The sequence below is a fragment of the Xyrauchen texanus genome, chromosome 21, assembly GCF_025860055.1.
Source record: "Xyrauchen texanus isolate HMW12.3.18 chromosome 21, RBS_HiC_50CHRs, whole genome shotgun sequence".
In the NCBI taxonomy this organism is placed as follows: Eukaryota; Metazoa; Chordata; class Actinopteri; order Cypriniformes; family Catostomidae; genus Xyrauchen; species Xyrauchen texanus.
Window position 1 is genome coordinate 19982339 of NC_068296.1, and position 24259 is coordinate 20006597.

At 37.3% G+C, this 24259-nt stretch overlaps 1 protein-coding gene across 2 annotated transcripts in view; it reads right to left on the reverse strand.

Annotated features, from left to right (window-relative positions):
• Positions 1-3202: 3202 nt before the first annotated feature.
• LOC127661936 (multiple C2 and transmembrane domain-containing protein 2-like) overlaps positions 3203-24259 on the reverse strand; it is a 69481-nt gene continuing 48424 nt past the window's right edge. For both annotated transcript variants that reach the window (XM_052152902.1, XM_052152903.1), the window contains exons 18-23: positions 21303-21422; positions 19037-19078; positions 14014-14123; positions 12682-12791; positions 8355-8452; positions 3203-4330 (exon numbers count right to left, since the gene is read on the reverse strand). In XM_052152902.1, the coding sequence (XP_052008862.1) occupies positions 4262-4330; positions 8355-8452; positions 12682-12791; positions 14014-14123; positions 19037-19078; positions 21303-21422 (549 nt within the window). In that variant the 3' untranslated portion in view covers positions 3203-4261. The remainder of the gene's footprint in view (positions 4331-8354; positions 8453-12681; positions 12792-14013; positions 14124-19036; positions 19079-21302; positions 21423-24259) is intronic.

A 24259-nucleotide genomic window follows, 5' to 3' on the forward strand; every position in this document is an offset into this window, starting at 1 on the left:
AGATTAAACTCGTTAAATTTCGAGAAAAAAGTCGAAATACAATCTTGAGAATAAACTCATTAAATATCGAGATTAAACTCGTTAAATTTCAAGAAAAAAGTCGAAATACAATCTTGAGAATAAACTCATTAAATATCGAGATTAAACTCGTTAAATTTCGAGAAAAAAGTCGAAATACAATCTTGAGAATAAACTCATTAAATATCGAGAAATAAAGTCATTATAATGCGAGATTAAACTTAACGAGTTTTTTCTCGAAACACAACGACTTTATTCTCGATATTTAATGAGTTTATTCTCAAGATTGTATTTCGACTTTTTCTCGAAATTTAACGAGTTTAATCTCGCATTATAATGACTTTAATCTCGATATTTAATGAGTTTATTCTCAAGATTGTATTTCGACTTTTTCTCGAAATTTAACGAGTTTAATCTCGCATTATAATGACTTTAATCTCGATATTTAATGAGTTTATTCTCAAGATTGTATTTCGACTTTTTTCTCGAAATTTAACGAGTTTAATCTCGCATTATAATGACTTTAATCTCGAGATGGCTTTATTTTTTTTTTATTATTGCTTGGCCCTAATCCGCTTCCGTATAGGAGAACCTTCTTTCTTTATTGATTAATCTAACAAACAGCCGGATTATCACAGCACTTTTATGCACAATGAAATCTTATTCAAGTAGGAAAACTATTTGGAAGCATCGCATTCATGACATAAAGCTGAACCTCTCCTCTTTTAAACTTAATATATACAACTCTTCGGATTTACACAGTTTCAATTCAGTGTTTGACTTTACCAAAAGTTAAGTATACTACATATAATATTTGCTGTGTTTGTAAAATTATTACCTTCATCTGGGCATGAATGTCTGGATGGTGATCCCTCAGGTGCTGGAATATATTAGATGTGTTCACCGCTTTTGCTGGCACATTTTAGATAGCCAAAATGTTTTAATCTAATTTAATTAGATCCTTCAGCGGATACAACTCCGGGAGATCGTGTTGTTCCGCCATATATCATTTTGAGGGTTTCACATGTGTTGAAAGTTCACGTTCTGCACGACTAGACCTAGACCTCTGCCTTACCTAGAAAATGGCTTTGTGAACTCCGTTACCATAATAACAGCCTCACAGACCAGTAGTTAGGCACAAGTAGTTAGACCCACACCGAAAGACTCATTTTCAGTAAAAAATAAATGAAATAGATAACATGGTTGTTTTTTCCGTTTTTTTAATTGTAGCTTTCAAATTCTTACGGTTTAATTGTGAAACCGGGTAATCGCGACATCCCTAACACTGACTGACAACACAGTTTGTCAATGTCAGCTCATCTCGCACACATCACACACAAGACGGTCTTTTGACACCACCTGCTGGTTTAAATCTTTAATGTCACAGGGATGAATGGAAATTCACACATCTGCACTGCTCTACACGTTAGTTTGGAATTCCATGAACACAAGCGGAGTGATTCAAATAGTAAAGCTCCCAGTGCTGATGGTCTAAGCTATCAGCACTCTTGGAACACATCTGGTCCAGTCAGATTCAAGCACCAGAACTATCAGAATTTCCAAAGAGGGAGCACTGTTTTGTCTATTTGCGTTACTTACATATTGCTGATACTTCAAAGCATAGGATTTTCCTAAAAGCAGTTTACAATAATTAAAATACATCTGTCAATAGAAGCTCAGTGATGAATGCAGCGTCACCCCTCTCTTTAAGAGAGGTTACAATCGGCAAACTCTCATTTCATCTGAGTTATTGAAACAGTGTTGAATATTTGAAGACCACTACTCTCCTCCAGCACAAACACTTCACATCCACTTATAGGCTTGCTTTCAAGTTTTGGTGCTAACCAAATGACTAGAGCTTTACTGCAAGCATTGTTTAATTGGTTTCAACTCACACAGACATCTGATGGGGTCTCATTTACTGAGCTAAGGGACACTGGCCCTCCCCTCCCTGCTCTCACTTTCTCTGTGCCCTCCCCAGTGGAGTCGGCGCTGGCAGAAGGGATGGAGTTTGTGTGTGGGATTTCTCTCGTCTGAGGGCTGTGGGTCACCTCCACTCCCCCTCACTTTGAATCGGACCCCTGGTGGCAGCCCCTGGGAGAGAGCCGTGATGTCTCTATCAGACTGTCAAAAGAGATAGCCCCAGGCTCTTGCAGGTCCCTTAGAGCCAGTCAAACTCTTCATGCTGCACCAACTGATGCTCTTTCACCAGCACCAAACTGCAGAGGAGTGAAAGGAGGGAGAGGAGGAGGGGGCTAGACTGGGATGCTGAGCACTCCAATATGTCTGAGCAAACTCCCTGAGCAGGGGTCTCTGGCTCATCTGTATGGCGAGAATCAGACAGATCTCAGCCCGAGCACGGCTATTTTTACAAAGCGTTCGCTCCGTTATTTACCTCGCTCACTAAATTATTGAGGGAGAGCAGGCAACCAGATGACTTCTGAGGAAGTTTTCATTTTTTTGCTCTGTTTTACATTTGTTTGTAAGAAACATTTACTTCTCCATCTCAGATAAAGTTGTCTGAAAATTGTAAAGAGCGACAAAAATGTAATTATTAATGTAAAAAAATAAAAATAAAATAGGTGCAAATGAACATAGCACTTACTATGAAGTTAATTAATAATCTGTTAACAATCATTTAAATGCTTTGAATGCCCAGATTCGAGATGCGTCACATTGGAAATGTTGCTTTCTATAAAAATGACTCTCTGATGGAGGTGAGGCTGGAATATGACTGTAATATGAATAAATAAGTTGATGAGGCAGGAAATCTCCATTTGCTCTACTTGAGGCCCCATCAGTGGCAGCAACACAGAATGATGGTCTAGTAGAGAGCCATTAGGCACTGGAGGTGATTTTAATGAAAATGGGAGACACTAAGTGCGGGGTATGGAGTGTATATCCTCTCTCTCTCTTTCTCTCTCCCTCTTTATGTGAGATGAGCTCTCTCATCTGGACCTTGTTATTGTCAGCGAACTACAAAAGTGGTGCATTAGCTGACTGCTCTGGACACACATACTTTGATGTGTTCTCCATGAGCAGAGCTCAACAGTGACCAATATCCTCTTCTGGGTAATAATGTGGCTGTGTATTCACTTAAAGGGCATCCTTCACAAGTAATACAGTGTTAAGGATGCAAGAGAAGAAAAACACATTCAAGAAGTCAAACATTTAGTTATCATCTTCATTTTATTATTATGTTCTGCATAGATATACAAAAAGTGGAAGATGGATAGGAAACTGTATGTTAAAGGGATATTCAACCCCAAAATAAAAATTATTCCAGCATTTACTCACCCTCATGTTGTTTCAAACATATATGACTTTCTTTCTTCAGTGGAACACAAAAGGATCTCCATTTAGGCACCTTGTTAGCCTCGGTCACAATTTACTTGCATTGCACCTTTTTTTCCTCCATACAATGAAAGTGAATGGTGACTGTGACTCACATTCTGCCTAAAATCTCCTTTTGTGTTCCATATGCAAGAAAACAAAAACATATGGGTTTGCAACAACATGATGCTCTGTAAATTACAAAATATGTTTTTCTTGGGTGAACTGTACCTTTAAAAACCAAACAAAACACACATTTTATATTCTTTAAAAAGTAAACTGTGTTTACAATAAGGAAAATTCATGTTAAATGAATTAAATTAAATGTTACTTTAATAGTCATAAACTATTGTGTGAAATTTATTACACATATTTTACCTTCATTTAAATATTTCCTACTGTAAACAGAAGCAATAGGGAGCATGTTTTGTTTTGCTATTTATCTTTTGTTAAATGAAGCAGAATGTGGTCCGTAAAAAGACATTAATATATGAATAGGAAGGCACAAGTAATTTGTTTGCTGGCTGTGGTATTTCAGCACATTTTAGTGTGGCCACATGCAGAGTCTGTTGGAGTCCAGCTTTACCTTCTTTTGCCCAGACAGTGTGACCATGAGATTCAGTGAGGGCCAAAGGCCTCGTCAAGCGTGGCCCCTATCTCTTTGACTTGCGCTCTCGCTCTCTCTCTCTCTCTCTCTCTCTCTCTCTCTCTCTCTCACACACACACACACACACACACGGATACAAATATAAAAACACACAACTACAGAGTTGAACAGTGAATACACCTTAGTAGAAATGTGGATGACTTAGCACGAGGGGTTTCCTTCACTTGCATGGGGCATTATGTCTTAAACAGACCGTGTCTTGAAACGTTGTCCCTCCCTTTCATCCAACACATCCGTTGGGTTTCAGCGCAAGCGTTTCTTTTTCGCCGGGCCCTGGTTGCCGAGCTCAGCTCTCAGCTCGCTGTACTGCACCTGTAAAAACAAACAGCTCTTTGGTCGGAGGCAGGTAATCGGAGCTGAGGCCTGCTCACGGTAATGGCTCCCCTGAGGAGAGCTGGTGCTGCAGGAAAGCCAGGCGGGCGCGGCTGTAATGAATCATTTTTTAAACACAGGAACAGAGGGGATTAATCACAAGGAGGAAAGATTTGAGAAGTCAAGGGTTCCTTACCGACACAGTGATGACTACACCCCCACCACCATCCCTACCTATACTGAAAGTGCAAATGGATTGGTTGAGCTGCTGTCTTAGTTCCTCACAAACGAAGGAGTTGCAAGTTGTGTCCTTCCTGAGAAAGTTTGTTTGAGAATAATTATTGAAGTATGTGCCTGCACGGCTCTGACTGGGGTACTGCGGTATTCGCGTAAAGCTATTAGACTGCAATTAAACATTTTCAAACCAAGCATTTAAAATCCTCTGATATAGGTGTTAAATTACTTAATATATAAATTGGCAGCTCCTTTTGAAATTGCTCCATAACAACTCTAAATTAATTAATTCAGAAGCACAAATGAACAGCTGATCCCTCTCTTTCAGCACAGGATTTAGTTATAATTTGATATGTGTGAAAAAGACACTTGTTTGAGATGTTTTCATCCTATGAATGCAATAATTGTAATATATGAGCTGATGTCTTGATAGGTTTAGGAATTGCACTGCAACAGTCACTGTTATGTAATAGTTCCGATCCTCTAATTTGATTGGACAAGCAGCGTTCAAAGAGAGTATAACAGCACTGGAACATTGCACTGTTTTTTTAGGATTGTGCACGGATAGTCTGTTTGACACACCTGTATTCAAATACCGAAATCACTATTCGGTTATTTTACAGATGCTATAGAGTTCTTCATCACGACAAACCGTCAGGTCAGTTTTTAAAGTATAGGGCGAGTTAGGGCCTGTTCACACGTGTTTTTGTTTCAATTGTTTGTCTGGAATTGGTGCTTCATTGGATGTCTTTGACCATTGCGGCGCATCTTGTGGTTTTATTTTTTAGCATCTCACGCAAGACCACAGCATTTTTTAGGCCCCGTGTCAAGAACTTTTTTATAAATGCATCTCGAGACACCTGCATTCTGTTTGATTTGTTGTGCTGTGTCTAGCTTTTTTAGGGCAGATGTCACAAAGTTCTGAAGAAGATCAGGTTGCAAAGAAGACTTAATGTGACTGTTGCACTGTTACACATGATTTTAGATTATTTTTCCTCCAGAAAAGTTTCAGCGCTTGATAAACAGTATGCCAAAGTCCCCCCTTTTGCTCTGGTGTGCAGATAATAATTCCTCAAGTTAAATGCTAAACCATTTAAAAATCAAAGCATCCCAAAGGGGCTATTGAACCGCAGCAGTGTAACTCCACGCACATAAAAATTGTGTTTGCTGCCTCATGTAAATGTGAAACTGCCTGGGAAGAGCACATATCAGGTTTGTCACTTACATTATGTGTTTTCTTTTGGTTAAGAATACTATGTTACAGGCAGTTACAGTTATTCCCTGCTATTTTGAGTAATGTTTGACACATATCCATTGCAATAAACGTAAAAAAAATTTTTATTACAGAGTCCCGACGAATAACCTTTTGTGAACCCTTGAGGTTATCCGAATACTACAAACGGTTATAGTGCACATCCCTTGTGTAATTCTTTCTATGTTAAAATGCTTTCTTTCATCCCACCTTCATATGCAGAGACAACTATAATCAACTATAAAAAATTAGCAAAAAAAAGCAGGAAATTCCATGTGTTTATGAGAACAAAATCGTTACTTCTGGAGAAATTGCCACAAAATAGGAATGAAAATGGAAGTTAAAGCCACTGTAGCTCTTTTATTAGATGTAATAAATTACTTGCGGTTTAGAGCGCACAGACAAATCACTCTGTCGAACTTCATGTTTGCTAGCATTCAATGGTAGATGGCTTATGTCTGGCAGTGAAAGCATGTCAGATAGCTTATCATTTTGATGACAGGCTTTGGCTTCAGCTATTTAGAATAACCAGAGCAACATTGAGATGTTTGCAATTATTTTGATGATTTCCTCAGGAGCAATTTATGTATTCAAATGGCTTGTTGAGGCAAAGTCACTGTGACCTTTTTGATTCACATCTAAATTCCTATATAAATGTGTATTATATAGGAATATATTCAGTAAATGTGTTGCCACCGTATTTTAAGTGCATGTCTTCTGACCGAAAACAAAAATATCTCGTTTTCTTGCTTGTGATATTGCTTGAGTATCAGTGAGTACACGTTTTATAAATTAACATAATTATTAACACATTATAAGGCAATAGTGTCCCTGGAGTGCAATAACATCCAAAAGCATTCATTCTGATTTTCTTTTTCACAGCTAAGAGCAACAAGGCTCTTAAAATGTCCAAAGCCACCATTCGGTCCAAACTATGTACAGCTTTGACAAATAATTAAAGGTGGTATGAGGCTGATGGGACTCAAAAGCATGGAGAATGTGTCCAGATCCTTTTTCTTTCTTTGTTTTTTTTTCCTTCCCAAAACAATAACCTGGAGGTGTATCTGTAAGGCAGTTACTGCACACTAATTACCAGGCCCTGATTATGAGAATGGGAGATGGAGCATGAGGTAACAAAGCGAGACACGGCTGCCTCAGAACATGAAACTGTCCTCAGAACTGACAGATGCTGCTTATTTTAGGACAGAGGGCTGCCGTATGAAGTCAAGTTTTGAGGGTTTGTATTTGAAGGACTGCGCGGGCACTAATTGCCAAGTCATTTTCGGAAATGTACGATAGGATTCAATTCAAGATTTTGTAATGTGCCATTTATTTGGTCAGTCTGTTTTTAGCCTAAATTTTCAAACATGATGATCTTTACGGTAAACAGCTTCAGCCCTGTAGTGGATTTAGTTTTTAGTGGTATGGTTCATGAGGGACAATAATTGTACTGTATTATAGCATTATGTTTTTTAAAAGTGGCACACTTTTTCTTAAAATATCATGTTGTCTTTCCATTTTTAGTGGGTTTCGTTTAAACGAAACAGCAGGAAGATCATCCAATCATAAAAACATTCTTCAAAAGGCTTAAAAACTCAGCAATGGTTTCCATCTTGTTTTGCCAACTTGGTGCTCCACATGCCAAAACCAGAGTGTCATGCTGGCTTCATCCAACCACACAGACATATGTTAATGTAAAATTGCATAGGTTCATCCCAGGAGGTTCGTCTGAGCCAATTACTCAAGCGCTCCAATATTTGAGCTTAAGTCTTTGAACAGGACAAAAGGCAGTATGTTAGTCTCAGTCACCATTCACTTTCATTGCATCTTTTTTCAATACAATGAAAGTAAATGGTGACTAAGGCGGTCATTCTGCCTTTTGTGTTCCACAGAAGTCAGTCATATGGGTTTGAGTGATGGTGAGAAATATGTCTGAAGACCAACATCCTAGCTGCAAGACAGGCCCCTGCTTTGTACCCAGACTCCATGGTCTTTCTCAAGATCCGAAAGATGAGTGGTGACTCTCAGCATTTGCCTACACGTTTGCAGGCTTATGATATAACCCTGAATGACATATCAACCATGGATAATGTTTCATCACATATGGCACCCAGCAGGACGGCGTTGGCTCAACACTCCATTAATCGAGTCCTCCAACCTGATGTGACGGGGGCCACCACACTGTCAGTGTGCAGACAGCGACCCCTTAGCCAATCCCTGAACCCTAAACAGCATCCTTCTTTTATCACAGGCCGACAAAACTGATAATCAAGGACAAGGCTGAAGCGTTACGGCTGAGGACAGATCAGAGCAGACCCCATCCAGGCAGCCGATGACTCCATCAAGACATGCTGGGAAATAATTGGACTGGGGCCACCTTTAAAGGCACGAGTCTATTAATAATCAAACACAGCCAGAGGAAATTTCCTGGCCAGTACTTGGGAATTCTGTTAGAGAAAATAATGCAGAAATCTTCAGGGAATTCCCTCCTTGTCTCCGTTCCTCCCTCTCTCTCGAAATGTAAAACTGGACCCTTACCTTTTGAACATCAGAAGGCACCCTCTTGAGAAAATCCAGGATTTCATTATTGTCAATGGCATATGGGCTGCGAAGCTTCTTGGTAAATTTGTTAACACCTGTGAAAACAAGCGTGCATTAATAAATAAAGATATTCACCACAACTGCAGGTATCTTACTGACAACATAGATTGAAAACCTTGACCCAACAAGCATTTGACACCTTTTTCAGCTGCATGAAACATCTATTGGTATGTAATTATAACAGCATATAAATACAAAGCTACTATAAAGTAAATACGGTTCACACTATTGCTATACTTTATAATACTTTAACCATAAACTTGACTGCAACAAGACAGCATTGAGGAAACATTGGTAACTAAGTTTGGAAACCGAGAATTGGTTCTTCCATTTAAAATAATAGAAAAAATTATAAAAATACAGCAACCAGATGATTTTCATGACTTTTGGTTCTGTTAATCGTTCTTAATCATGCATTCTTCTGCCTATGCAGATGGGACACCAAGCTAAAATACTCTGAAAGTGTTTTCTGCACTACCATTAAGCAGCACTGCAACACCGCTATTGAATCAGAGGTGCAAAACCTACAGCGTGATCAGTGTAGTCTGATTACCAAACGAATAACTCTTACAAATTGTTTATTTTGACTCTACAGTGGGAAACATAAAGCGCGATTCTTATAAGTCAGTTCAAAAAACATACAGCGCTACCTCCCAAACAAATGAGTAATTTTAAGTAAGTCACTTTATAATGAATAAAAATAATGAAGTAGTAACATCTTAATTAAAATGTCTGTGTAAACTATCTCTACATTACTGAGGGCTGTAAATCCATTAAGAACTGTTTGCTTGTTTCCAAATATGTTTTTTCAAAAGTACAGTACTTATAGAATCATTAATGGAACCATTAAGGAAACCGAATCATTAAGAGGGATCAGAATCGTTATATTCCTTACGATTCACATGCCTAGTGATAACATTGGTGATTAGCAGGCCCACACGGAATCTATGCCCGCACAACTTATTGCAAAGTTCTACATGTTTGCTGCCTCTTTTGTGCTTGCTTATTTTATACTTTGGCTAAAATTATTTAGCTTTCTTTTACCAATGAGAGTGTAAAATCCCCATCTCTGTTTAACACATTTTACCATACTTAAATCCATTCTGCTGATTTTCCCCACAATCAGTGGAGAGAATGCAGGAAAAAACATCAACTGATTTCATTTGAGTCGGGCGATAATTTATGAACTTGTTTGTCATTTATGAGGCAAAAAAACATTTGTTTGTATGAAGATAAAATAAATTCAGTTCATTTTATATTATTTGCTTATAAGGTACTTATAGACAAAAGCTTTTGTGTGGGACTTTATTTAAATTAATTTATGACAATGTAAAATGTTATGCCATTCAATTCAAATATTCATATGAATATAAGCTATTACATTTGACTGTCAGTACAGGTCTTTCTTTTTTCTGCTGTGCATACTAAGGATGCAACTGTTGATTATTTTGATAATTGATTAATCTGACGATTATTAGAACGATTATTTGACTATTAGCCGATTATTGCAATGATTAATCATTAGCTCTTATCAGATTATTCGGCTTGTGCCCAGCATAAAATGTTGTATTAAAAATGCTTACTAACCATTACTAACTAACAGGACAAAATCATCTTTTAAAAATACCTCTAAATGACATTCACTGAATTAAAGGGAGAAAAATACTTTTTATTAAGTTTAATTCAGTAAAAAATTTCACTGCATAATATCCTATTATTATCAAGTGTTTTTGTCTTGTTTTGCATTTAAAATGGTCTAAAAATCTTTAAAACAAGATACATTTACTTGAGAAGCAACATATAAGATATTTAGACATGCTTTAAGAGAATGTATCTTAAATAGAAGTGTATTTTGTATATAAATGTGTTTTTTCACTTGGTTATAATTCTGCGAGTGCAGTAATGACAAAGTATACTTATATTCAAGATCTATTCTCTAAAAGCAAGTCTAAATATCTTATATGCTGCTTCTCAGGTGAATGCATCTTTTTTTAAAGGATTTTTAGATATTTTTAAATATTTGTATTTTTAATATTATATAATATTATAACATTCTCAGATAAAAATATATATATATATTATTCTGCCATATAGCTGCTAAAGATAATTTACCTTGTTTTTAAGGAGTTTTAGATATTTATATTGGAAAACAAGCCAAAACAAAAACAAATCAAAAACATAATTGTTTGCAGTGTATAATGGGGTGAAGACTTCCTCTCTCACCTTTCTGTTCTCTTCAATCCATCTTTAACTCACAAAAAACAAAAAACTCTTCCTTATTAATAAACCTGCTTATTGCCAATTTTCTTCATGATAAGGATCATGCAGTGACACATATAATATTAATCAATAAGTAGCCATCACATTATAATCTAGCTGCAGCAAGCACACACGCTCGATAGACGAGCATCCCCGTGACAGAGTGTACATCAGCCGGGTGCAGTTTCAATCTCTCCCCCTTAGATCGGGACATTCACACAACTCATAGAAGAGCCGCTGACTACACAGACAAATGCCAGTTTCAGAGTTTGTAGTTAATAACATGACCTGCTTCAGTATTATTTGAACTTTAATAAAGCTATAACGCATTAAATAACTGCATTTAATATGTTACGCCGGGGTGTTTCCTTAAAAGTGCTCCGGCTCCACTTTTATTCCACAACGAGAGTGCTTCTGTATTATTACTGGATTATTTTCTATTTCTGCATCACAATTCCATCATACTATTCAATCTACATCACCTGAAGCTGTTTGGAAAGTTTAGAGAGCATCTGTGAGCTGTGTTTTCTGCAGTGCTCATTAGAGTTTAATGTGATCTTAAATGAGAACAAACAACTATTCAACTATATTTGTTGACAATTTGTAATTGTCGACGTTGTAGATAAAGTCGACTAATCATTTCAGCCCTAGTGCATACTGTAAAAGTAATTATCATAGGTGTGAATCATTAACCTCTAATTGACCTTAGGGGCATTAAAATAGCAGAAAAATGCCTTTGCGCTCTCTCTCTCTCTCTCTATTAAATTAAATTCAAAGTGGCTTTATTGGCATGACTGTAATCAATACAATATTGCCAAAACAGAGGCTGTATAAAGACAGAACTACATCTTAATCTATAATTAGATTTAGTTGAACAATTTATCAAATATAAAAATATATAATAAAAATAAATACAAAAACAAGATCAGAACTGCAGTAGACCACAGCGTTTAAATAACTGATGACCACTGACATATACTTACACATAATTGAATATACACACATAAACTGAGGGTCACTGTGGTGAACATTAGGGTGACACACTGGGGTAAAACACATAAAACCTTTACATGTTAAAAGTATCTTGCAGCCAGTGCTGCTGTGTGTCCGTCTCCAAGTATTATATAATTTTTTTCTTGTTCTGAGGTGGTTATAAAGTTGTCTATGCTGTTAGTAAATGTATCAATATAAATGTCCCTTGTATCTTAAAATTTTGGGCAGTGAAGGACAGAGTGTGCCTGTCTCAACCTCACCTGTCTTACAGTGAGCACACACCCTTTCTTCTCTGGGTAACCATGTTTTTCTGTGTCTGCCTCTCTCGATGGCGAGACTGTGCTCACTGAGGTGATTTGAGATTGTTTGATGATCTGATTTATTCTGATGTTTGGTTGTAAAGCAGTGCTGGTCTAAGGCCGGTTAGTGTTAGTAGTGTTAACTGGGTTAGTGAGTCTCAGAACCAGCTGACTGAGGGGAATTTTTTCAGGGTTCAGTTTTTGGGTTTGTAGCGCTTTAAAATGTAGCGATTCTGTGGGACTTGATTTAAAAATTTCAAAAAATTTAGAGATCTTTTTTGTATGTTAATAATCAATGGGAATCATCCTAATTCTGCACTGCATGCATTATTTGGTGTTTTCCTTTGTTTCCCTCTCTCTCTCTCTCTCTCTCTCTCTCTCTCTCTCTCTCTCTCTCTCTCTCTCTCTCTACATACAGTACAATATAAAACCTTCACAAAGCCTCAAACAGGAAAGGTGCAGCTGCGAATCATGTTCATGAATCTGATCAGCTGTCATAGGTAGAACTGTGGAATTGAGCACTTTTTAAATAGCTTTCGTCAGGCGTCAGTAAAAGAGTTAAAGCTCAAAGCTCGGAGACAGTAAAGTGCGACTCTTTCTGAAATACCTCTGCATGACTTCCAGTTACAGGAAAGTGCAGACAGCTTAACAGCAGTATTGGAGAATCATGCCTGATTGGGTGAAAGGGCTACACATGGTGTCTCATTACTTACCCCATAGTAAAACTATGTACCGCAGTGGGATGAAGTACAAGGCAGTGGTGGCAAGAAACAGAACCAAGCAGGCCAGAAAGGACAAGAACGGTACTGACCAGTTGAATGTGCTGTCAATAGAGACAATTCCAGTTAATGAACACACATAAATACATTATATACATAGAGTGTTACCATTTTTGTGTGAACTATTGCTTTAAGCCACACTTAAAAATGCATGAATGTCTTTGTGTTATAAGACAGAATATTAAACCAAGTGACACTAATCATTAAGGTAGCACAATCACACATTTCAAGCAAACATTTTACAAAAAATACGGTTTTAAATAATAAAACAACAGAAATTGTACAAAATGAAGACAAAAAACATATTTGGAGACTTCCTGGTTGTCAAACATTGTGAAACATAGTTAATATAATCAACTACATGATTACTGCTAGAAAACCTGTGTGAGCTTAAGGGGAACTGATTTTCAGCCACTAAAAATAAAATTGGGACCAGTTTGTTAAACGGATAGTTCAACCAAAATATATACATTTTTCTTTCTTCTGCAGAACACAAACTAAATTTTTTTGAAAAATACCTCAGCTCTGTAGGTCATTTCAATGCAAGTAAATGATGGCCAGACATTTAAAGCTCCAAAAAGCACAAAGGCAACATGAAAGTAATCCATATGACTCTATTGGTTAAATCTACAGTATATTTTCAAAAGTCAGTAATTTTTTACTCTAAATCTCCACTTTCACTTTCCCATCTGAAAAATCACATGTGGTGCCTGTTTAGTTTCACTTGAAAGTGGAGATTTAAAGTAAAAAATAACTTAAATATGAATCTGTTTCTCACCCAAACCTATTACATCGCTTCCGAAGATATGGATTTAACAACTGGAGTCTTATGAATTACTTTCAAATGATTTTTTCTAATGTCTGATCATCATTATCTTGCATTGTAAGGACCTACAGAGTTGAGATATTCTACTAAAAATCTTTGTTTGTAGTTCAGCGGAAGAAAGAATGTCATACATATCTGGGATGGCATGAAAGTGAGTAAATGATGAGAGCATTTTCATTTTGGGTGAACTATTTCAAAATTTAACAAATTAAACAAAAAATTTAAGTTAGTTCTGAGTAAAGGTTTAAAATTATTTGTTTATAAATGTCACTTGGTTTGATATTTTGCTACCTAATACAATGAAAATCCTACAAATCCTATGAAGTGACTGAAGTTTCCAAAAGTGTCAAAATACTTTTTGGGACCACTGTATGTGAATATAGATTATATAGTGTATATACGAGTAGCTTGACAAGAAGTATAAAATGCTCTGCTCTTACTTTTTTACTCTTTCTCCAATGCAAGCCACTTCATCTAAAGTGTTTTGAACTGTAAGCACAATTTCCTGAACCATGTGGAATTTTTCCATCAGTCCTCTTTTCTCTGATTCCTGAAGAGAAAGGGGGGTAAAAAACGACAGAGACTGATGAGGGAAGTCAGCAGCTGGAAGCCGACAGAGAAAGAGCAGTTTATTTCCAGAGTGCCATCACAAGTATTTCATCTAGTCAATGGCCTGTAATGAGCTTCTGTAACATCTCCTCAGACTTTAAAATGTGTCAGCCTCTCCTCCAAGAGCTGTCACAGAGCTCAGAGTATTGCAGCATTCATCAGGCGCAAACAATAAAGGTGCACCACAATCAAATATTAAGCGGAGAGGGGAAAGAAATATGTAAAAATGGCAATCAGGAAGCACAGAGAGAGGGGGACCGAGCTGTATGAGAACACAGATTGGCGTAAGATGCCAACATGTGAGGTCGTCTGATACGCAAGTCTCTGCTGGACGAGTCTTGGCTCGTTTCCTGGGGTACAAGCTTTTTTGAGTAACACTTCTTGGCATATGAATGCTAAGCGTTGCCCGCCTTATGGCAAGATTGAGTGCATGCTTGAAATCATTGGATTTATCGTGTTCTATATCCAAGCTCGTGGGAGAAAGCTTGCATTGTCTGAGTGTAATCGTGTTATGCCGAGCAATGTTTTTACTTCTTGTAAGGGAGATGGGAAATCCCATTGTCTTTTTGTATTTGATGCATCACACAGTATTAGGTTGCCTTGTAATTCAGAGACACGGGCTAAATGGACTTTCTATGAAAAAAGAGAAATTCTATTCAATTTTACTTAAAGAAGATTGTAGGGTAATCTCAAGTCCAAAGCAACATGATCACATCAGAGATTCCTTCGGCATAAGAGCCCATGAGTATAGTTCTCCAAAATGGGAAAGAGGAGAGAGAGAGAGAGAGAGAAACAAGAAGCCCTTACAGTACATCAAAAGGATGGAATAATGACAGAGAGGCAGTATGGGGGGTGGTGAGAAAGAGAGAAATGTGTGGTAAAGTGGTGTATATGTTTGTGATGTAAGTGACTGTCCCCAGACAGCAGGCTGAGAGAGCCTTTATCAGCCCTGGTGAGTCGACCACTTGGAAAGCTCTGCCCAGACTCCCCACTGTCACTTTCCAATCGGCCCCAGACACAGGAAACCATAGGAAACCATTCATTCCTCTGCTCAGCACACCCTGTCTAATCCAGCAGCGTGCAACATGTCCTAACACAGCGACTAGGATATCAATCAAGCAAAAATCAACATGCCTCCTGTTATGAGTTGGTTAAAATACCTGCTTTGTGAAGAAAGCGTCAAAGTAGGATAAAGCACAGAAGAAGATTTATTCTTTCAGTGTATCAACTGTATCTGATATCAGCTCAAATATACTTAGTGTTTCTTTGCTCAATGAACAGCATGACTGCCTACCAACAGTGTGTGTGAAAGCTGGGGAACTTTTCACAGATTATTAGAGTGATTAATTATTGGAATTACGCATCACCAATCATAACATAATGTAAACTTCCTTAAACTCTGATATCATGAATAATAGAAGAAGAAAAAGTAGAGAGATGCTGATCAGTCACACACCGACACGCAAGTTTGGAACTGCACCTTGCAAATTGCGTTCAACACAAATGTTGTGGCCACGTTTGTGCCATTGCCTGATATGCATAATTCATTTAACGAACCAGCCACAAACCAGTGCAGAGACCATGTGCAAATAAACAGCCCTTTTACCAGGCAAAATTCATTCTTAGCGCCCCCCCCTCAGTGCTCTAAAAATTTGGCACTCATGGCACAAGACGCTGAAAAACAGTAAGACATGTCAAAATGATCAAAAATAGCCATAAAGCTAACGTTTACATACAAAAAATAAACAAAACAACACAGACTTATTCAAAATGAGTCCTGTGTGAACGGCTCCTTATAGAACATGCATGTGAAGTAAACTGTGTCACAGATTGCTTTTGGCAAGATCTTAAAAAGATCAACATTAAATATTCTAATTAATGGATACCAAAAATACAACAGTGAAAGCATACATAGAAACGAGATATACAAGTTCTCTGGATTATTGCGATTCATCTCCCTGAACCATCTTGCAGTCAGACATCTTTTTTCTTGTGTGCCTCTGAAGTGAATTTTAGCAGAAATAAACGATCCTAGCTACATGTCTACTGATTAGAAAACATGTGTCAGATCATATTCTCAATTCAGATGGAATTGTCACATTTTTGCCACAACGTTTATGTTGGCATAATAGGGAACAGATTGCACAAAGGTAAACAGAAAATGTAGTTTCACAGGGATGCTCAGCACAATCAAAATGTTGCAAAGGCAGGGTTCATTTAACATTCCTTTAATTTACTAAATGGCGTAAAATTTGAATATTCATTCAAAGCTGGTGCAAATATTCGCAACTCACTTATTCCACAACAGAATAACCTAAATAAAACACCTGCGTTATTGTCCAAATGTGCAGCAAATGGGTTTGTTGAAGCCGTCCACCGCATTACAAACAAACTCAAAACATCCAACGCTCTCAGATGGATATGCCACAGGTTTGTGCACTTTGGAATGGAAATGATTATGACATCAACACTCTGTCCTTTTGGTATGTGCTGAAGGTGATATGTTAGATGCCGGGGGCAGGGTTGATGGTTAGATGACTACCCTGATGATACCCTTGGGTACGGTGAAAGGGGGTAGCTATCTTTATGTCTACCCAAAGTGTGGGGTCTCTCTTCAGACCAGAGAGCGTTAGGTGACCCTGTGCCCAGGACCAAATGAACAGGGCCTCTCGGTCATATGGGACACAGTTCCAGGGGGTTGTTTTCTCTATTATATCCTCTCGTTTTCTGATGTGATTAAACCACCGTCTGTGCTCGACACAATTGATACCGAAGGCCAATGTAACGTTGCATTGCAATGCATGATTTGTAAAGTTCTCTTTCTCCCCCAGGACTGATTTATGCTCATGGAGCAGATCTGTTGTGTATTATTTCTGCTGTATCGCAGCCTCTCCTATCGTCTCTCTTTAGCTTCATTCCATCGCATCTGAGCCACTCAGCTGCAGGTTTACATATTCTCTTCCTCCAGGGGAAAACACACAGAAAACGGGGGGTAATAGTAACTCTTCAGAGGGGACAGGCTTAGAGGAAAAACACATCCATTGAAGTTATCAAATTTAGCACTGGTCATTCTTCAACCCCAAAACATTAGCTGCGATGACTTTAATAGGAAGTGTAAAGCTACACTGTTTGATCAGCCTGCATGATACCGAACTCTAAAGTCAAAGTGAAAAAACATAGCATGACTTTGAAACAAGCCACCTTAAATTAGAGCTGACAACTTAAAATAAACATGGACATCTGGATAATTAAGTATATGAAAGAAGATATTTCATTTACATAATCCGTGGAAAGGTGTCAAAACATAATACATGTCAGAAAAAAAACTATATTTTCTATATCTGTTAATATAAATGTGATATGTTTATATAAAAATAAACTTTAAAATATTCTAATAATTGTTTTAATTAAATCTATATATATAAAGTACATATGATAATATTCACAAAAAAAATAAAGCACAAATGAATGCACAACTTGAAACCTTACTGCTTAAAATTCTAAATTCTAAGCTAATTATACAAATAAAACTGATTATACAGGAGAATGATTTAAATGAAACTAATATAATTTTTATGACGTTAGCTTAATTTAAACACAGGCATTTCACAATGCATATATTTATAAGACTCATATGTAATTGCCTTATCATTACATTTTTTCTTTGACCGTGTCATTTTCCCTCCAAGGTATATTACAATTGCTTAGCTGCTGGGCGTAAGCTAATGTGCTTGCACACACATATCATGTTTCATCTGTGAATTATCTGCTTGGCTTGGACAGGATTTGGAAGAGGGAGTTGTTTTTAACAGAGGGGTTCCTCTCAACAGATGAAGCTAGCCTGCGGTCATCATCGCAGAATATATTGAGCACATTATGGATATGAATCCTAGGCCCTAGCTGTACAGTGCAGGGGTCAGCGCTCGGAGGCTCAGAGCTCCGCACTTCCGCACATCCGAGACAGAAAGCAATAACACATTATCTTCCTTTTAACCCGTTCTTCTCTGGAATAGACAGCGTAAATTATTATGAGACTGTCATACTTAATTATGAATTTATTCACCACATTTATTCATTTAGAGTTTGACCATTGTGACCACAGTCAGAGAACCATTCACACACACCATTTTTCAAAAGAGTTCTATTAAACAAACACATTTTGCACTACTGTAAAGTGATGCCAGTGTTGGAGGTTCTCTTTGCCACAGTACATATCTACTAAAACTAATCAATAATAACATTTGTTGTCGATTATTTTAATTTTGCATTATCATGATTTAGTCTTTGCAACACTAAACCACATTAACTTTTTTTTTTTTAAACTGTATTTAAAAAATAAATAAATAAATAAAGATTTTGTACTATTTTTTCCCCTAATGACTGAATATTTTGTGAATAATGGATCTAAGCAGATTTGTGAGAATTTGTAATTAGTCTAATGACTCATCTTAAGCATTAAAAAATGTAATGCTAAAATAGGGAGTTCAACTACAGTCCAGCCTTCCTATTTAGCAATGCCTGCTGCAAAATCCTTACAATGCCTCTATTCCCCAGTGGAAGGCAAACTTCAATTAATGATGCCGTTCTGTGCTTATTTCTGCATTTCAAAGGACCACAGCAAATCAACCTAATCCATTTGTCGTATGAGAGAGAATTCCCGCAGGACTGGTGTGAAAGTACTCAAGGGAAAATGTGCTTGCTGAATCGCCTGTCCTCATTTTGAAGGTATTTAAGTTGCAGTCCTGAGTTAAATGCAGTATTAAAAGGCACAGTGTATAGTCCAGCTATGCAGCACAGGGAGTTCTATAAAAGTCAGTGGTTAATCAAAAACCACACACAAAGCCAGTCAAATACCTTTTCATCCTCATCCTCGTCCGCCACCATGGAGATGTTCTCCTGCAGAAAAAGAATGAGTTAGAGAGAGGGTTAAAATGAGACACACGTGGGTAACGGAGCATTTTTTTTTAAAAACACCTCGTAATGAAACCTTCACTTGTATATATACACCCCCATATGGAAAGGCCCTGTTGCCGTGGCAACTGCCTCTTGGGTGACCTCACACAAAAGGAGGTGAATGAGAGGGGCCTTCCTTACAAGAGCAATGTCACAATGAAGCAATCTCATTTCTACCCAACATAAACACATACACATACTCACACATGCACCTAAAACCAAAAGGAAAACATTTAATCTTAGTTGTTCGGGTGCCTAGATCACTTCCTATCAAGTCATCCCTGACCCTTTCTAAGGTATTGAATGTAGCTCTGACATAAAGCAGTGCTCTGTTTCTGCTAGGCCGTGGGGTGAGCACAAGGTGATATAGGCTTTAACATTGCCAGAGAGAACAGCCCTGCCCAAAGCCTGAGATATGGCAGTGAGATTGGCAATTGGTGCACAAACTGGTTGCTCAAACTGTGACCGCAAAGTTTACTTGCACTACAAGGAGATAGGAGCATCTCAGACACCTTAACCCTTTAAGCTCTTGAAGGTGTTTTTAAAAATGTAAGAATTATAACTCTATAAAGTGGGTCAATTGTTTTTAAAGAAAAGTTTTAAATTTTTTTAATGATATATATTATGATAAATTATGAGACTCTCAGCCTAAGAAACTTTTATTGTTATTTTTTTATCTGATTCTACATTATATATCTCAGAGTGCAAATAAGGTAGCTCTGAAAAACTGGAAACAAGTAAAATGTTGTGTTGATTCGACAAAGCAATCAAATGTTTTAGCATTGCAAAAATTATTTATGCTAGTGTCCAAAAGCCTCGCCAAACAAATAAAGCATAATAATGGTACATAAGAACTAATTACAAATGCAAATGCAACATTGACTAAAGGTATGCTCTCTCTCTCTCCATAGTATGCAGACACTAGTAACAAGATCTCATTCAGTTCCATTCTGTGTCATTTGCACCATCATTGTGTCTGTGACATGTACTTGGCGCCATCTCCTGGTGGCCATATGTAATTAGAGTGAACAATCCTCTCTGCCCATATCTGGATGACTTCCTCCTCTGGTTGCAGTAATCTGAATCCTACTATGATTGGTTTAGAGTTCCATGACGCTGGACAAATATAATTTCTGATTAAGTAATTAGATCCAGGAAAGCTAACGTGTTTTTAGCCAGATAGCACAATATGTGCTGTGTACACATTGTGCTTCATGCGGATTATCTAATGATCTTTGTATCCGATAATGTTGCGTGTTGACTCGTTTTAATGAGAATCTCCTCCTTTAACTAATGGTATGTGATATTTTATGTTCTGTATATTTTTTGTTAAGTTAAAAACAAAAACACGGTTTATAAGCAACACCTGTTTACATGTAACATTCATGTCAAAGACATGTACTTAGCTATTTCCTCACTATATTTTTGTCTGTGAGAAAACCAAAAATGCTGGTTGTATTATACTCTTTGAGAGCTTTCCAACGACATATGACATGACTATTTGATCAGTTATTTTTTCTGATTACAATAAAATTTGCAGTGCAAAATGTTTAATAAATTATCAAATCAGAACATTTCTGACTTACATGCATTGTAAAGTACAGCTTCTAAGCTTTAAAACGATACCTATTTTGTGTCAAGACTGTAGTTATTAATATTTTGATAATTATTTTTGGTGGGCAAATCCAAGCTTAAAGTGTTAACCTTTGTAAATGCTGTATTCATTGGCAATGGATCTATTTAACAAATGAATGTTCTTTACTAATACTGTAGAAAGACTGTGCAGAAAAGGCACATTAGTGATATCACCTGTGTTTGGTCGTGTAAAATAGATAATGTGCAATAAATTATTCCTATTTATTACATAGCTCTATTGAATACTGATTCTGATAGGTCGGTCACTACATTCTGCTGTCAAAAGTTTTTTTCATAATGACAACTGTATAATTCGCTGTTGTCCCCCTGATTTCCTACATAGGTGTGCTACTGTTATGTCTCTCATATCACTTTGCAGTCTCTTTCTTCTAACCATTCTTCAACAGAATCTGTGAAGATTAAAACTGATGCTTGTTATTTCTATTTCTATTATTTTGAGTCACAAGCACTGACTCTAAATTATTAGGGACCATTTTCCATGCAGCTAAGTGGGCGAGATCGCAGCACTCACCAAGTCCTGACTGTAGCTGGCCATGCCTGGTGTGATGTGGAAATAGTTCCAGCCAATGAGCAGGAGGAGGAAGAGAGGCAACATGAACGGCTCCCAAAGCCATACTGTCATCACAAATATCTAAGAAACAAAGAGAGATAGAGGGTATCAAACAGGGTATGAGAATAACAAACAGCACAGTTGGCAATGCTATTCACACACACACACACACACACACACACACACACACACACACACACACACAGTATGCATTTTCTCTCTCATGCATTTCCAAGAGTTTACATTGGGGGGGGGGAAATCCTCAGCGTTATTACACGCATGTGGGTTTTGAACAACACGAGTGAGTAAATGATGATGGAATAACATTTTTGCAGTAAACTATCCCCAATATATTGCAATATATAATATATTGTACCGATTAACACTGTGCTGGTGGCATGTAATTTGAATGGGAAAGAACAGTGCATGTGACAGGAGCGGCCTACGCACTTGCTCTGATGTACTACATTTCAAATGCCTCCTGACCTGCTGAATTCCTGCTGCCTGACCGATAGCAAGTACATATGGCTCCTGGAGAGATGTAGCTAGCGTTTTACTCTAATCCACCGCAGAGAGACTGTGGACATTCAAGACCCCTGGTAGAAATATGATGAATAGTCCTTCCAAATTCCATAAGAGAAATAGGTGTCTTTTAGAGCACGACACCCACAGCACAGCGCAGCACGCCACTAAATGGGCAGCTGAATTTAAACCCAGCTAGCAGCAACTTAATGAGTCTGAGGAATAATCAGACGACATGCACAGGGATGATTGCAAAAGACAAAAGACATTCAGAGGAAACAATTATAAAAATGCACGCTACACATTACAATTAAACAAATCTGTAATATAACATCTGCATTTTAGCAGTCCATTTTGTGGTTATGTACTTACGTCAACAAATTTGATCAATGTACTGCTTCCAGCACAGTAAACAACCCTCTGATGCATGAATGATTAAATCACAAAGAAAAACAATATCTTAATGGTTCTTTGGACTCCAAAAGAAGAATATAATAATTCCCAATCTTTCTGTGTTCAAAATTATACATTTTGAGAAAGTTACATTGTCCACTGTAGTGGACACCACACATACAGGGTTGCATAGCAGTCTATTAGTAAGCAAAATAACCCCCTTTTAAACCATAACTTACAATTTAAAGCTACACTATGTTACTTTTGGCCCTCTTGCGGTTAAAAAATAAAACCGCATGCATCTTGCAGAAGAATTCTTTTTTGTTTGTGCTTCGGCTCTGCTCCTGTGCGTGGATGAATGTGGTTCGAGGCACCAGTTTACTCATGGATACAGGACATCTTATTAGAACGAATGGACAAATAAATAACGAAAGATGTTACATGTTATCTGAGCAGGTAAGTGCCATATCTTATGCTGTTGTTTTGACTTATTGGAAACACTGATGTTTTGAAATAAATGTATTTACAAAAGTTAGGCAACGTTTGTCATTAGACATTAGACATAACAATTGCTAGGCTGATAAGGTCAAATGCTGTAAAGTTTTTATAACTGCAAGAAATTCTGGCCAAATAGACCACGATAGTAACTAATTTATAGATTGTCATTGATACCAACCAGTGGTCAACATTATTTCAAGACTCACATGTTCTTGGGAAGCCTAGGACTAAAGGAATTATTTATATAAATGATTGCTATTATAAAGAAAAATACACACGTGTGCTAGCAAGTGAAAAGTTCTGCACCAATTACAGTATAATTATTGAATTTCACTACACACACACACACAGATGAGAGTGTGTGTGATTAAACAACTATATATAAACCATATTAATAAAATAGCTTACCTAAGTAAGAAAAAAGCTACCTCCGACTCAGGTTTTATTACAGAATCTTTTGCTTGCAGACTCTGCACTGTTCGTGGTTTCTTTGTTTTTACAACTGGTGATTCCCCAAAGGTTTGCCATTTTTAATGGTCATGGTCAATTTGTTTTGTACATTGTGATAACAAACTTTCAGCTTCAGCTACTCCCACACATGCGCTACACATGCTTTAGTCGGATCTTATTATCTCTGTGTATGGATATGATGTCAACATGTATAGGTGAAAGACATACGTATGTAGTTTCCCACGAAATCCATCCTGACAGCTCTAAAATATAAATCAGTATTATAGGTTTATCAAAATTTATTTGGGTAAAGAGGAAGATGGATTTTTGTTGCACCCTCTCATTAATAAAATGTTGTTGTTTTTTAACAAAACAAAGTTACATAGTGTAGCTTTAAAATTGTATGAACTTTTACAGTTCAAAAAAAGACATTACATTGCTATAGCATGCTAATGTAAATTAGGATCTCTCCCTGAGAAGAAAATATAATACATTGTATTAGTATCTGAGGAATTATGAGTTTAATTATATGAGTTGAATTACTAAAGAATTGCTGCATGAGCATGTACATCCTTCGTATCACCACTTACACCCACATGTCATGTACTTACTGTATGTTTTTACTGTATATACTATACTGTCGCTATTATACAGGTAGATATTCCAAAGGTTCTTGGTGTTCGCCACTTGTCAGACATTTTGAATGCATGTTCTAATTAAAAATGCTGTGCACTTACTGAGCACTTTATTAGGAACATGTACACCTAATTATTCATGCAACACTATTTGAAAGTGCGGGCCAAAAAAAAATATCTCACGGGCTGGATATGGCCCGCGGGCGTCCTATTGAGGAGCCCTGCCTTAAAAGCTGCTCAGCAAGGAAGAAGCCACTGCTCCAAAACCACCATAAAAAAGCCAGACTACAGTTTGAAGTGCACATGGGAACATGTCCTCAGAAATGTCCTCTGTCTAATGAAACAAAAACTGTTTGGCCATAATGACCATTGTTATGTTTGGAGGAAAAAGGGTGAGGCTTGCAGGCCAAAGAACACCAT